General features: G+C 40.1%; 1 protein-coding gene across 8 annotated transcripts in view; it reads left to right on the forward strand.

The window, feature by feature from the left end:
* The first annotated feature begins 2,423 nt into the window (after positions 1–2,423).
* The window catches only part of FGGY (FGGY carbohydrate kinase domain containing), a 386,336-nt gene continuing 373,990 nt past the window's right edge, over positions 2,424–14,769 (forward strand). For 4 of the 8 annotated variants that reach the window (XM_074334784.2, XM_074334788.2, XM_074334791.2 and 1 more), the window contains exon 1: positions 2,424–2,544. Coding sequence is in view for 1 of the 8 variants with exons in the window: in XM_074334782.2 (XP_074190883.2) it covers positions 2,821–2,827 (7 nt within the window). In the remaining 7 variants the exon portion in view is untranslated. Of the gene's footprint in view, positions 2,545–2,686; positions 2,842–14,769 lie in introns of those variants that run through there. The other 4 variants (XM_074334793.2, XM_074334796.2, XM_074334782.2 and 1 more) reach the window with 4 other exon arrangements.

Here is a 14,769-nt window from a genome sequence, read left to right on the forward strand (position 1 = left end):
AGCTTTCAAAATATGATTACATATATCGTTTCATCTTAGTCTCCCTGCAGCCATGGAAAATGGGGAAGTATGGATAACATTTGCATTGTTATGTGTTCCTGACATTTAGGGAAAGTGAGGCAATTGGGGGTAGTCCTGGATATAGATCTAGCTTCAGCTGCAGATAGGAACTCACTGCCCAGATCACATGACTATCAGTTTAGGGATCTTTCTCCTGCACTGTACTGTCATGCACTGGCCTTTATAATGGTCAACAACGTGAGCATGCCTATAATGTCACAACCCCCCTGCCTTCTGTAGTGTGTTTCCAATGTACTTGTGTGATGGAACATCAGACTTGAATAAATCAAGGGTAGGCAAGCTAAGGCCCATGGGACACATTGGTCCACTGCATCCTTTCATAAATAAAGTTTATTGAAACATAGTCATACCCACTTATTTACTCTGATCTGTGGCTGCTTTTGCACTCCAAAAGCTGATTTGAACAGTTGCAACAGAAACTGTATGACCCACAAAGTCTAAAATATTTATTGTTTGGTTCTTTACAGAAAAAGTTTGCTACCTCTAGAATAAATGACTGAAATGGAAGTAAATGGAAAAAAATAGATTGGTTCATTCATAACAAAGAGTGGGTCTTAATTGGAAAAGAGAATGAAAACTGGCCTCACAATCTCACCTCTATCACTTGGCTGGATGATCTTGATCAAGTTATTTATACTTTCCGGGCCTGTTTCTGCATCTATCACTTATAGAGTTGCTGTAGGTTCCATGAGGTAGGGTATATGTACCAGTTGTGATTAGTTTTGGGCCCATTTTTTATAACAAAAAACACAAAATAAATGTTTTTTGCATAAGACAGCAGATTCTTTCTCTCATATGGAAGTGGGCAGTGTGTGTTGGCCTGATTTTGCGTAGTGTTAGGAATCCAAACCCTTTCACCTTGTTGCTTTGCTGTATGTGGCTTTCATACTTGGGGTCTTCTCAGGGTCCAAGACGGCTGCTGGTGCTCCAGCCACTGTGCTATTGTTGCTATTACTACTAATGATAGAATGATCATAAGAGGTAACAAACCAAAAATCAAATACAAACGCCTAGAAACAGGGACATCCAAAAAGACCAGGCAGGAAATTGACATTAATTCAAGCCCAGCCAAGATGAGCCCTCCTGCCACAGTTCATGAGACAACCAGCACATTTCATTTATTCTCCTCCTGAGGTACACTGAGGAAGATCTGGAAACCATGTCTTCCATGTATTCATCGCCTAATACTTTACAAAGCATTTCCATATTTATTACCTCATTTGTTTTTCACAATACTCTGGAAAGGGAAGATGAAGAAGTCCTAATATTATTTATTCCTCCTCAAAGAGTTCATAGTTAGATATTCGGATATTTGTTGGAATTATTGTGTAGAAGAAAATGACCCCTAACCAGAAGCCCTAGCAGATGTAGCTAATCACGTGGCCTCAGCCTCACTGAGGAGGTACTGTCACCTGTAAGACAAAGGTAAGAGCATCTATTGACTTTTGGGGTTGTTATGAGGATAGCAAGCAGTGACTACAATGACCACAGACAGTTCAGTAAAATCACTGTTATTACCTAGGCTTACTTCTCATGGCTGATGCGTCCTTGGAAAGATGTTTCCCTTTACTGGACCCGTTTCCCTTTCTCAGAAAACGAAGGGCTTGGGCTAAGCCTTGCTAAGCTGTCTTCCAAATCTTGAGTCCCATCAGCCTGGGAACCTGCCATTTTAATGGAAACGGCTCCCATAGGAGCTCAGGTTGGATGGAGTCTCCTTCTGGTTAACAGCTAGCTGTGTGTCTCAGGACAAGAGACACGTGTTTCTGACTCTATGAATCTGTAAAACAGGGTCCGATAGTGTCTAGCTTGTCGGAAAGTCAAGGACTGTGACGATTAAATGAGGTAGGGGTGTCCAGAACGCACGGATTGTAACTTCTTCAAATGCAGGGACTCATCTCTTTTGTAGATTTAAAGGCTGCGACACCACTTCAGAGGGTGGGCTGCAGGATTGGATGAGTGAAGTCAGGTAAAGTATCACGTACAAGACCTGGCACAAACTAAGCATTCAATAAATAATTGTATTATTGTTTTTTTACTCCCGCCTACAAGAGTCATGGTGTTCAGTAAAGGTCGAGAAGTGGTTATAGGATACACAATTGACATATACACCCACGAGGGGCTGCTAAGAATTTGCGTGGGTGAGCTCTGTGAAAGTAGCCCCCAGAGTGGGAAACTCTCAGCTGGAACCGACAAAGCCCCTCCGGTGTCTTTAAAAAGTACAGTGGGTCGGGAGTAGCCGATGTGAGGCTGCGCCCCGCTCCACCTACCAGCTGTGCCCGCACGAGCCAATCACCAGGTCCGGTTCAAAGCGCCAATCGAGGAGCGTTTTATAAGGGCCGCAGCCGGCGAGGGGCGGGGCTGGGCGCGGGGCGGGGCTTCAGCCCCCGCGGGGACCGCCCAGCGCGGCTGCGCGCGGCGACCTGCAGAGCCCCGCTAGCTAAAATGTAATTTCAGATTTGACAAGTAAGTGACCCTCGTCTCAGTCCCACGTGTGCACCAGGGGCTTTTGCCGACGCGCAGGCTCTCAGCGCGCACGGTCAACAACCTGAGAGCGCACCTGGCCGGAGCCTCCCTCCCTTTTCCTGCGGTCGCCGCCTCCTCTTCCTCTTCCGGCCGCTTAAGTTTCTTTCCAGCCGTCCCTTGGCTCCCGAGACGTTGTTGATTCCCCTGTGTCCTCTCGGTGAGGCGTCCGGCCACTCAAGAGAAGGGTCAGCCTTGACTGCATCCCCTAGGCTGCCTATGAGAGGTCTGGAGCCCAAGGTCCCCTGCCATCACTGTCCAGTTAACTACGTTCATTTCCTTTCTCTCCCTTCACCCCTTCCCTCCCGCATTTTAGGACATTTTCCCAGGCATTTTCGAGGCCTTTGAATTCAAATCTGGCTACTTAAGGCATTTTAAAGCCAGTGCTGCTTGTAGCTTTACACGCTTTCAGCAGCTTGTTGATAATGTTTGAGGTGCAGTTTAGATGGTATGAGGCTGTTTGGTTACTGCTATCCTGGGTAGGAAGGGCCGGGGTGGGGGGCGGGGGGATCTTTCTATTTTTATTCATTTCCCATGTTTTCAAGGATCGACAAAATGCAAAATGGTTAATTTCCCCAATCATTGGCTATTTTCCACGAAAGCAATTCTCTTGTCTTAACTAATTTTGTCCCTAAATTAAAGGGTCAGTCATTACCAAGAAATGGAAGAGCCCTCATTATTCATCATTATTCGGTTCATTTTTAAAATAGGAGTTCAGGAGGGAAGACGTGATTATGCTTTTGAATTGCAAATCAGTAAGAAAGAAGGATGGTCTTTTCGTAGTTTGTGGCAGTTATTTAGATGGTAGCGTTTTGCTTTGTTTTGTTTGCATTTCCCTAGTTTCCGTAAGCCGCCAGGTGTATATCCTGAGTTTTTTACTTTTGAAGTTGCCAGCTGGGTTTTGCAGCCTTTTTTCTGACTACCTCCTGGTCTTCCCGGAGTCTCCTGTTAATGAGGTCCTCTGCTTGGCTTTTGACCTGATGGTGGCCACTGGCCTGGCCCTTGGAGGTACCAGCTGAGGAGGACCTCCTAGTGGGAGGCCCAGGGGCCCATTATTAAGGATGATTGGGGGACACAGACCAGAGAGGGGGCCTAGGGCCTGGAGATTGATTTGGAGGGGGAGAAAGGATAGGGGCCTCCCTGGCTGGATTTGTATGTCAAAACATGTGTATTGGGAGAAGGGAATAACCCAGGGGTGGAGAGCTGTGTCTTTCTGGATGAAATTAAGTTTACTGGGAGGAGACTGGGCCTTCTTCCAGGCTATGTTAATCTTTGCTGTGGGCCTTGTCTTTTCCTGGAATCTGGTTCCCTTTCCCTAACCTTTCACTTAGTTCAAATCACAGTCAATTACCAGCTGGTTTTGAAAACAATTTGAGGTAATGAATCTTGCCCTTAAACTCCCAGCCAGAGTGGGACTCCTCCCCACTTCCCTGGGGATTTGAAATAATTATTTTACCAGAATCTACTCTGGAGATCATTTAACCTCTCACCTGCCTGTCTTTTTGTAAGGTGGAATATAGACTCGACCCAGGTGGTGTAAGATGAGGTCATCCCAACCAGTGCTTTCTCTCTTCTTTCATTTGTTCGCTGATCTGGTGGTGTGTGTGCTGGGCCTGGCACTGTGGTAGGCTCTGGGAAAGGAAAGAGAACAAGACTGGGTCTCTGCTTTCAAGCTTGCATCTAGTCTGATGTGGGAGGTTATATGATAGTGAGATTAGTGCTGTGGCAAGGTATGCAGAAGATGAGAGAAGGGCAAATGGCCCAGTATGGCGTTTTGGGGGAAAACTCACAGTAGATAATACCCGAGCTAAGTTACAGAGCCTCAGTATGAGTGGGCTGGAGAGACAACAGGGAAGGGAACAGCATGTGCAAAACTATATAAACCTGGCACATTGTTGATAAGTGTGGCTCAACAGGAAAGGGTGAGGTGGGAAATCACCAGGAAGGAGGCTGGGGAGGGTGAAAGGGCCAGATCAGATCAGGGAGGATCAGGTGAGTCACCTTAAGGGAGATTGAAATGTATCTGCAGAGCACTCAGGAGCTGTTGAGGTGACACCCTCAGATTTGTGTTTTACAAAGTTAATTCTGGCTGCAGGGTAAAGACCAGAGAAAGGCTATTATAATTCAGGTGAGAGATGGGTTAGTGTAATAGTTCTGGGACTGGAGAGAGATTAGGAGACTAGAATGGTTAGGAATTAATTATTGATTGAATGTAGGGGATGAAGAAAGAATGTAGCAGTCAAGGTACTTACTGTGTGGAAAAGAAGGCATTCCCTACCTGGGGTATTTTTGAACAGCTTCATTGAGGTCAACTTGACATACGATAAACTGTACATGTTTAAAGTGTCCAATTTGGGAAGTTTTGACATAAGTATGTATCCATGAAACCATTGTCACAATCAAAATAAAGAACGTTTCCAATACCCCCCAGATTTCTTGTGCCCTTTGGTAATTCCTCCTTCCCTAGCACCTCTCCTCCCCCAAAGCAGCCAGTGAACTACTTTTTGTCACTAGAGATTATTTAAGATTTTTTAGGATGTTATGTGTTGAGTCATACAGTATGTATCTTTTGTTGTGTGGTGGCTTTTACTTAATCATTTTGAGATTCACTCATGTTGTGTGTGCATACATGGTTCATTCCTTTTTTTTTTTTTTTTTTTTTTTTGCTGAGTAGTATTTCATTATATGACTGTCCCATGCTTTGTTTATCCATGTACCTGTTGATACTTGGATTTTTTTTTTTTGCTGCTTTTTGCTACTACAAATAAAGCTGCTATTTGTATACATAGATATATTCTTTCTCTTGGCTAAATAACTAGAAGTAGAATAGCTAGTTCACGTGGTAGGTATATGTTTAACTTTTTAAGAAACAGCCACCTGTATTTCAAAATGATTGAGCCATTTTACACTCCCCTCAGCAGTGTGTATAACTCCCAGTTGCTCCAACACTTGGTGTGGTCACTTTTTAATTTTAGCCATTCTAATAATGTGGAGTCCTCTCTCATGTGGTTTTAATGTGTATTTCCCTAATGACTAATAATTTCCAACTTCTTATGTGCTTATTTGCCCATGTATACTCCACATATTTTCTTGGGTCAAGTGTTTATTAAATCTTTTGTTCATTAAAAAAAAAATGGGCTGTTTGTTTTCTTACTGTTTTGAAAGGTATATATATAATCTCCTTATTACAAGTTTTTTACCACATCTGAGTCTTTTCATTTTCTTAACAGTATCTTTTGAAAAGCAGAATTCTTTTTTTTTTTTTTTAATGGGGGGTCTACTGTGTATTTCATTAGATCAATCCTTTTTTTTTTTATAAAGATTTTATTGGTGAAGGGGAACAGGACTTTATTGGGGATCAGTGTGTGTTTCCAGGACTTTTTTATTGGGGAACAGTGGTGTGTTTTTCCCCGGATTCATCAGCTCCATCCAAGTCAAGTTGTTGTCCTTTCAGTCTTAGTTGTGGAGGGCGCAGCTCAGCTCCAGGTCCAGTCACCACTTAATAGTTGCAGGGGGAGTCTGGAGTCGAACCCCCAACCTTGTAGTTGAGAGCCGGAGCTCCAACCGACTGAGCCATCTGGCATCTGGGAGCTCAGCAGTCATAGCTCATTGACTTCATTCTAGTTGTGGAGGGCGCAGCTCGCTGGCCCATGTGGGAATCGAACGGGCAGCCCTGTTGCCCAGAGCTCAGGCTCTAACCAGCTGAGCCACCCATCTACCCCTGAAAAGCAGAATTCTTAATTTTGATGAAGTCTAGTTTATCAATGTGTAATTTTGATGATGTCTATTTTATCAGTTTATTCTTTTATGGATGATGGTTTTGGTATTGTAACTTACGAAATCATGCCTAGCCTGAGGTCTCAAATATTTTCTATTTTTAAGAGAAGCTTTATTGTTTTTTGGTTTTACATGAAATCCATGATCCATTTTAAGTTAATTTAAGTTAATCTATAGCACCAGATGTGGAACAAAGTTCTTTTTTTTTTTTTTTTTTTTTGGTATGGTACCAATTGCTCCAGCACTATTTGCTGAAAAGCCTGTCTTTTTCTCCATTGAGTTGCCTTTGCACCTTTAATCAAAGTCAGTTTACCTGTATATATGTGGGCCTATTTCTGGGTATTTTATATTGTCCCATAGACCTTTTTGTCTATTTTAATGCCAATACCACATAGTCTGGATGACAGTAATTTTGTAATAAAAGTATTAAGGTAAGGCAATATAAGCCCTTCAACTGGGTTCTTTTAAAAAGTTGTTTTGGTTATTCTAGTGTGTTACATTTCCACATTAATTTTACAATTATTTTATCAATTTCAAAATAAAACCCTGCTTAGATTTTAATTGGAACGTCATCAAATATACATTAATTTGGGGGAGAATTGACATCTTAAATATTGAGTTTCCTGACTCGTGAACACAGTATATCTCTTGATTTCTTTAGGTCTTCCTTAATTTCTCTCAGCAGTGTTTTGTAGCTTTTAGTAGAGAGGTATTGCACATCTTTGTCAGATTATTTGTAGCTATTTCATATTTTTATGTTACTGTAAATGGTAACAGTTTTTTAAAATTTCAGCTTCCAGTTGTTTGTTGTTACTTGTATGTTAGTCATGTGTCCTGCAATCTTGCTAAACTACTTACTAGTTCTAATAGCTTCTTTGTAAATACCATCAGATTTTCTGTGTAGGTGATCATGTTATCTGTACATAAAGACAGTTTGACTTCTTCCTTTCAGTGAGGATGCCTTTTATTTCTTTTGCTTGCTATAGTGCACTGACTAGAACCTCCACTCAGTGTTGCATGGGAGTGATGAAAGCAGACCTCTTGCTTTGTTCCTGATCTTAGGAAGGAGCATTCATTTTTTTCATCATTCTATGATGTTTGATGTTAGTTGTATGTTTTTCATAGAAACCCCGTAACAGGTTTAGGTAGTTCCATTCTATTTCTGCTTTCCTGAGAAGTGGTTTTTGTGTGTGTGTATTCATTTTAAAATGGAGAATGGGTGCTGTATTTTGCCAGTTTCGTTTTTCTGTAACTATTGAGATCATCTTTTTTTTAAACTGTTAATACGATGAATTACATTCATTGATTTTTTTTTTTTGTGTGTGTGTGTGTATATTAAACTGACCTTGTATTGCTGAGATAAATGCCACTTGGTCAGGACCTATTATCCTTTTTATATTTTGTTGGAGTCTGTTTGGTAAAATTTTAAGAATTTTTGCATCTATGTTAATGATGAATATTCTTTTTAAGTTTTGTTATCAAGATAATGCTGGTCTCAGAATGAATTGAGAAGCATTTCCTTCTCTTCAGTTTTCTGGAAGAGTTGGTGTAGAATTGATACTATTTTTTCCTTAAATGTTTGGTAGAATTCACCAGTGAAGCCATCTGGGCCTGGAGCTTTTCTCCTGGGCAGCGGGAGGGAGAAGTCAATTGTTTTAAAATATAGAACTATTCAGATTCTGTTTCTTCTTGAGTTAGGTTTGATAGTTTGTATTATTTCAGCATATTTATACATATTGCCTAAGTTGCTCATAACATTCCCCTATTATCATTTTAGTAGAATGATAGAATTTGTTGTGATTTTAATCTCCCTCATTCCAAATATTGGTAATTTGTGATTTTTCTCTTTATTTCCCTGATCATTCTGGCCAGAAATTACCAGTTTTATTGATCTTCTCAAAGAACCAGCTTTTGGTTCGTTTGTTTTCTGTATTTTCTTTTTTATTTATTGGTTTGTGCTGTGAAATTTATTATTTCCTTTCTTCTTCTTACTTTGGGTTCCTTTTACTCTAATTTCTTAAGGTAGAAGATGAGAGCATGTATTTAAGACTTCCTTCCTAATATAGATATTTGATATTATACATTTCTAAGTACTGCTTCAGCTTCATCGCACAACTTTTGCTATGTTTTTATTTTTATTTGTTTAAAAAAAACTTCCTTTAAAAAAAACTTCCTGCTGTGTTTCCCCGAAAATAAGACCTAGCCAGACCATCAGCTCTAATGCGTCTTTTGGAGCAAAAAATAACATATGTTATTTTTAAGACGCATTAGAGCTGTTGGTCTGGCTAGGTCTTACTTTCGGGGAAACAGGGTAATTCTTTAGATTTCTTTTTTGACTCATTTGTTATATAGATGTGTGTTGTTCAATTTCCAAATATTTAAGGACTATCCACATATCTTTCTATTATTGATTTATAATTTCATTTTGGTCACAGAACTCACTTTGTTTAACTTAAATCCTTTTGACTTTTTGAGACTGTTGTCTCAGAATGTGGTCTGTTTCAGAAAATGTTCCATGTGTACTTGAGAAGATGGTGTATTCTTGTTAGGTAGAGTGCTTTTTACATGTCTATGAGGTCAACTTTATTGACTACTACTGTATATTATAAACTTGCTGATCTTCTGGTTATTGTATCAATTATTGAGAGGGGGTATTGAAATCTCATGATAATTGTAGATATATGCATTTCTCTTTGAAGTTCCTTCAGGTTTTGTTTTATGTATCTGATGCTCTGTTATTACGTGCATTAATATTTAGGATTGTTAGGTTGTCTTGGTGAGTCATCCCCTTTATTATTTCATAATTTCTGATAATATTATTTGCTCTGAAATCTACTTAGTCTTTTTACCTGGTAATATTTGTGCTCTAAAATCTGCTTAGTGTGATAATGATATAGCTACTCCAGCTTTCTTTTGATTGCTGTTTTATGCTATATTTTTTCCCCCTCCTTTTACTTTTTAACCTATTTGTGCACTTATATTTAGAGTGGTTTCTTTGTATGCAGTATGTAGTTAGATTGGATAACAAAGCAATATCTGACAATTACTGCCTTTTCATTAGGGTGTTTAGACTAGATTTAATGTAATTGTTCATATGGTTTGGTTTAAATATACTGTTTTGCTTTTTTCCCCCCCTATTTGTCCCATCTGTTCTTTGTTCTTTTTTCCTTTTTCTGCCTTCTTTTGGATTTTTTTTTTATAATTTCATTTTTTTCTCCTTTATTGGTTAAGTATAACTTTTTTTGATATTGTTTTACTGGTTACTTTAGTGGTTATAGTATACATCTTTAATTTATCAGAGTCTACTTTCAAGTGGAATTATACCACTTCACATATAATGTAAGAACCATACAACAATAGATTTATAATTCTTCCCTCCTAGCCTTTATGCTGCTGTTTTTGTATGTTGTACATTTTACTTCTACATATTGTGGGTTTTAAACGCCACAATGCATGGTTATTGTTTTAGTTTTAAGCAGTCAATTATCTTTTCAAGGCACTCAAATAATTTAAAAAAATTCTTTTTATTCACAGTGTTACCCTTTATTCTTCATTACACCGTATGGATCCAGGTTTCCGTGGGGTAGCGTTTTCCTGGCGGCTGCTTGTAGTGCAGTTCTGCTCCTGATGGACAGTTTTATCTTTTGTCTGGAAAAGTCTTTATTCCAACTTTAGTTTTGAAAGATTTTTTTCCACATGGTACAGGATTTTAGATATAAAGTTTTTTCTTTCAGTACTTCAAAGATTGTACTTTGCTAGCAGTCTCCGAGCTTGCATTATTTTCATTTTTTTGGTCTTTTGTGAATAATTCTTTGTTCCCCCACCCCCCGTTGCTTTGAAGATTTTTGTCTTTATCATTGGTTTTGAACAATTTGATTATGATATTTCTTGGTTTACTTTCGTTTTCTTTATCTTTTTTGTGCTTGCGGTTCATTGACACTTGACACTCTTGGACCACATCTGGGAAAGTTGTGCCCATTATGTCTTCAAATATTTCTCCTGACCCCTTTTTTGTTTTCTCCTTCAGAGATTCCCATTTCACATATATTAGGCCACTTGAGGTTTTTCCATAGCTCACTGATGCTCTGTTTATTTATTTTTTTGAATTTTTTTCTCTCTGTTATATTTTGGATAGTTTCTATTACTGTGTCTTGAATGTCACTTGTCTTTTCTCCTGTATTGTCTTAATTCCATAGTCATTTATTTTTTATCTCAGACATTCTAGTTTTCATTTCTAGAATTTCAACTTGAGTCTTTTTTTTTTTTTTTGTATCTTCTATGTCTAAATTCAATCTTTCCTCTAGCTTTTGAACATATGAAATCCAGTTATGATAGCTGTTTTTAATGTCTATATCTACTACTTCTTTTAAATGTGTCAATTTCAGGCCAAGTGTCCATTGTTTTTTTCTCATTTTGGGTAGTATTTTCTTGATCCTTTGCGTGCCTGGTATTTTTTGATTGAATACCAGACATTGTGTATTTTACCTTGTTTGATGCTAGATATTTTGTGTTTCTATAAATATATTTGAGCTTTGTTCTGGGGCACGTATAAGTTATTTGGCAACACTTTGATCCTTCTGATTCTTGGTTTAAGCTTTGTTAGGTGGGACCAGAGCTAATTCTTCTTCACTACTGAGGTCAAACCCTCTGCATACTACACCCAGTGCCTGGGAATTCTGAGGTTTTCCACTCTAGTTCTTGTGATTAGGCACTATTGGTTGCGCTGTGTGATGTCCACTGATTGTTCACGCTAATCATTTTGGGTGTTTCTGGCTCAGAGAGTTTCCTCACATGCACGCAGTGATTGGTACTCTTCTGAATACATGAAGAGTACCCTTTGCAGATTTCTGGAATTCTCCCTTTGTACATCTCTCTGCTCTCTTGTACTCGGTCTCAAGTGTTTTAGCCTCCTTATTCTCCATAGATTCCTAACTCGGTCTCCTCAACTCAGGGGTACTGCGGGGCTTGGCCCGAGTGCCCCCTTCCCATGCCATGGTCCCAGGCACTAAGCTTTAACGATTTCAGAATGCCACCTCTCCTCCCCCCCACCCCCAAATCTCTCTAGGATCACTGCTTTGTTTCCTACTTTTTGTTCATTTTTTAAGTTGTTTCTGGTGGGAGGGTAAATATGGTTCCTGTTACTCCATCTTGGCTAAAAGTGGAAGTCTTCAACGGGAAGTTTTGAAGAAAATGTAAAGAAAGGACTGCTTGAGGATGTGAGGAAGGGATTTGGAGATAACCAGGCACCAGGAATAATGGAGATCTCTTTTGCCACCTGATGACCGAAAGGGCACAGTGAAGTATATCAGAAGTAAACGTTATACATCCTCAAATTAGGATAATTTTCAATATGGGAACTATTTCCAAATATGAGGGTGGCCTGAACCCCTGTGGCTAATAACAATAGGTTTGTTATGTCCCTATACTTAATGGGGCAGGAAGAAGTGGTTACCAGACCCTAAAAGGAGAAATCATGTGAGTAGGCTGCCTTGAGAGCATCTGTTACCTTAGTTTAAGAGGTATGGCTAGTTCAAGGCCACTCCTAAGCAAGGAAGCCCGACCTTCACCCCTTCCTCCTTCACGTCTTCTGCTAATGCTGGTGATCGGCCAAACCCAACTAGAAGACCGGATTAGACAGCCTTGGAGATCCGGACTCTGGTCCTTGGGACACAGAGCAGCAGAGAAGGACTGAGAATGGATAGGTGATGGGGGCGGGGGACAAACTGAGCATAAGCTACACAAGGAGTCAGTGCTCAGCTCTGCATTTCTGGCTACAGTATCAGGGTGTTCGGTGGGGCCAGTCACTGAGACAGGAGAGAAGGAATAGTATGTGTGTTGGGGGAGAAGTAGCTTCCATACGTGAGGGAGAAATCATGAGATTTCCTTTCCAAACTAGGCATGCTTTCCCCTGGAGGCTCCAATAACGCCCTCTTCATCATCTTGAATTATTTAGGAAGTTCTTATCAACATGGATGACAAAATGAAGCAGAGTTCATACAGGAGGTACATATATATAGTGCTTTATGTGTGGGGTGGGGTTAAGGAGAGGGGGGAAATCAAGTAGAAGTCATGCAGTCTAAATGTATTACCAGTCCCTTGTCCATCTGGATTTGGGGTTGAGCTACACTGAAATCTGTTGCAGACAGGGCTGAGATCCAAGTAGCTTGAATTCTGTTAAACTGGCCATGGGGTAGAGAGATTAAGAAAGGACTCAGTAACTGATTGTATGTGGAGGATGAAAGTTGAGAAGAAGACAAAGTCTGTAAAATCAAGAATGATGTAGACAGGTTAAACTCAGTGTAATTTACCAAATTCTTGGATGATAGAAGTATGTGGCCAACTTTGACATAAGAAAGGGGCTGTCGTCAAGATGTTTAAAGGTTAGAATGTGACATAGTGGAAAGAGCATAGGATTGAAGTCCCTCTGCTTTGCACTGACTCTGAGGCTGACAGCTGCACAGACCGTAGTCACCCCACCTGTAAGTGGTGGACCTCTCCGAATTGGGGAAGACTAGCAAGGCCATCCACTGAGCACGAGCACCGTGCCTGGCACGGAGTAAATGCTTGTGAGAAATGTATTGATGCAAGATGAGGGTTGGCTCAGAACAGAAGTAAGTTTAAGAAACATTTGGATTCATGTGACGATGCGTATTGAGAAAAAGCAGGTAACACTAAGTTCTAGTGAGCTATTAAGGGAAGAGTAGGGTATTTGAGGAGGGCGACCTCAAAGCCTCCTTCAAAGACAGTTTGTGAAGACACCCCAGCTCCCTTTCCGCTTTCTCCTGAACACGTTATTGAATGTTAATGTAGAGATTGGATATTGTGCTGGATGGGCCACTGATTTGTCCCAGCAGGTGTTGCATCCAGAGGGCCTTCTGGAAGGTAGAGAAGACCTACTGTGTGCTTACCATGTGCTGTGAGCCAAGTTGGCTTCATCTCCAGACGATGTGGAATTAGGGGTTTCCGAAGATCATTCTTGTTAAATGTATCAAGTGCCCCTTATCCCTCTTCTTCTCTTTTTATTTTAGAAAAAGCCATGGCATGGAGGAGCAGTTATAGGAATTGAAAATGTATAGAATGTAGGAGAGAAGACTCAGTAGGAGGTTCTCAGAGTCATCTTCAAACATTTGAAGGGATCCTTCACCTAAAAAGGAGTAGGTGGTTTGGAGGATCCCTTGGTATAAAAATGAGGGCGAGGGGGTGGGAGACATACAAAGCAGGATTCAGCTCAGTATAAGGAAGAGCTTTTGTATTGCAGGACTAGCTGCTTCTCGTGAAAATTCGAGCAGCAGAGAGAAGGAAAGTAAGTTAAAAATTGCCCTCCCTGCTTCCACTATGTTTTTCTTAGGTGTCACTGCAGGGAGCAGGTGTTTTCTTCCTGAGATCTTGTGGAGTTTTTACACGATGCAGTGGTTCTCAACCTTGAGCGTCTGTCAGTGTCACCTGGAGGGTTTTTTACAGCACACGCTGCGGAGCTTCTCTCCCAGAGTTACTGAGGCAATAGATCTGGGCTGGAGCCTGAGAATTTGCATTCTGACACCGTCCCTGGTGATGCTGATGCTGTTCTTCTGGAGACCGCACTTTGAGAACCACTGAGACGCTATTCTTTAAAAAAAAAAAAAAAAAAAAAAAAAAAAAAAAAAAAATTGAGAACCACTGATACACTATTCTTTAAAAAAAAAAAAAAATGAGGTGGGTGCAAAAGGAATTGCGGAATAATACAGAGATGGTCATACTAGAGAGTCTAAAAACTTGCTGTTTTGCCTAATGCTGTATAGCTATCATTTTCCTTTAGCTCCTTCTCATTATTTTAAATTGCTTACGTATCAATCAGTTTTAGCAAGTCCCCTATTAATAAACATGCCATTAGTTTCCAGGGTTTGTGTGAGTGTGCCCTTCTTGCCTTTATAGAGAAGTATTGTAATGGTCATTTTTGTATATATCTTTTAGGTGAGCCAATCCATAAATTCTTAGAAGATTGAATTGTTAGGATTTAAACTGTTAGGTAAATGGGTAGGTTTTGAAAATGGACAGATACTGATAAATTGTTTTAAAGAAGTTTGAACCAGTTACTTTCCCACCGAAAGTGTCTGAAACTGCCTGTTTCCCCACACTCTTGCCGAAAGTAGGTCTTATCAAAAATTTTGATTTTTGCCAATTTGTTAGGTGTAAAATTGTGTCTCAGTATTATCTTGATTTGTGTTTCCTACATTGTTTGTGAGAGGAAAGGTTTGTATGTATTCAGTGCATTTCTTTTTCTGCGAACTGCAAGTTTGTATTCTTTGCAACACTGGAAGAGGAAACAGTATGAACAAAGGTGCCAAACCTTTATTTGAGGGCTTGCTGATAGTTTTTGTAGGGTTGTGGTATAAGGGGTCGAGATCAGGTAGG

This window comes from Rhinolophus sinicus, chromosome 14, assembly GCF_057876585.1.
Source record: "Rhinolophus sinicus isolate RSI-liver-muscle chromosome 14, RSI-T2T, whole genome shotgun sequence".
Taxonomy (NCBI): domain Eukaryota; kingdom Metazoa; phylum Chordata; class Mammalia; order Chiroptera; family Rhinolophidae; genus Rhinolophus; species Rhinolophus sinicus.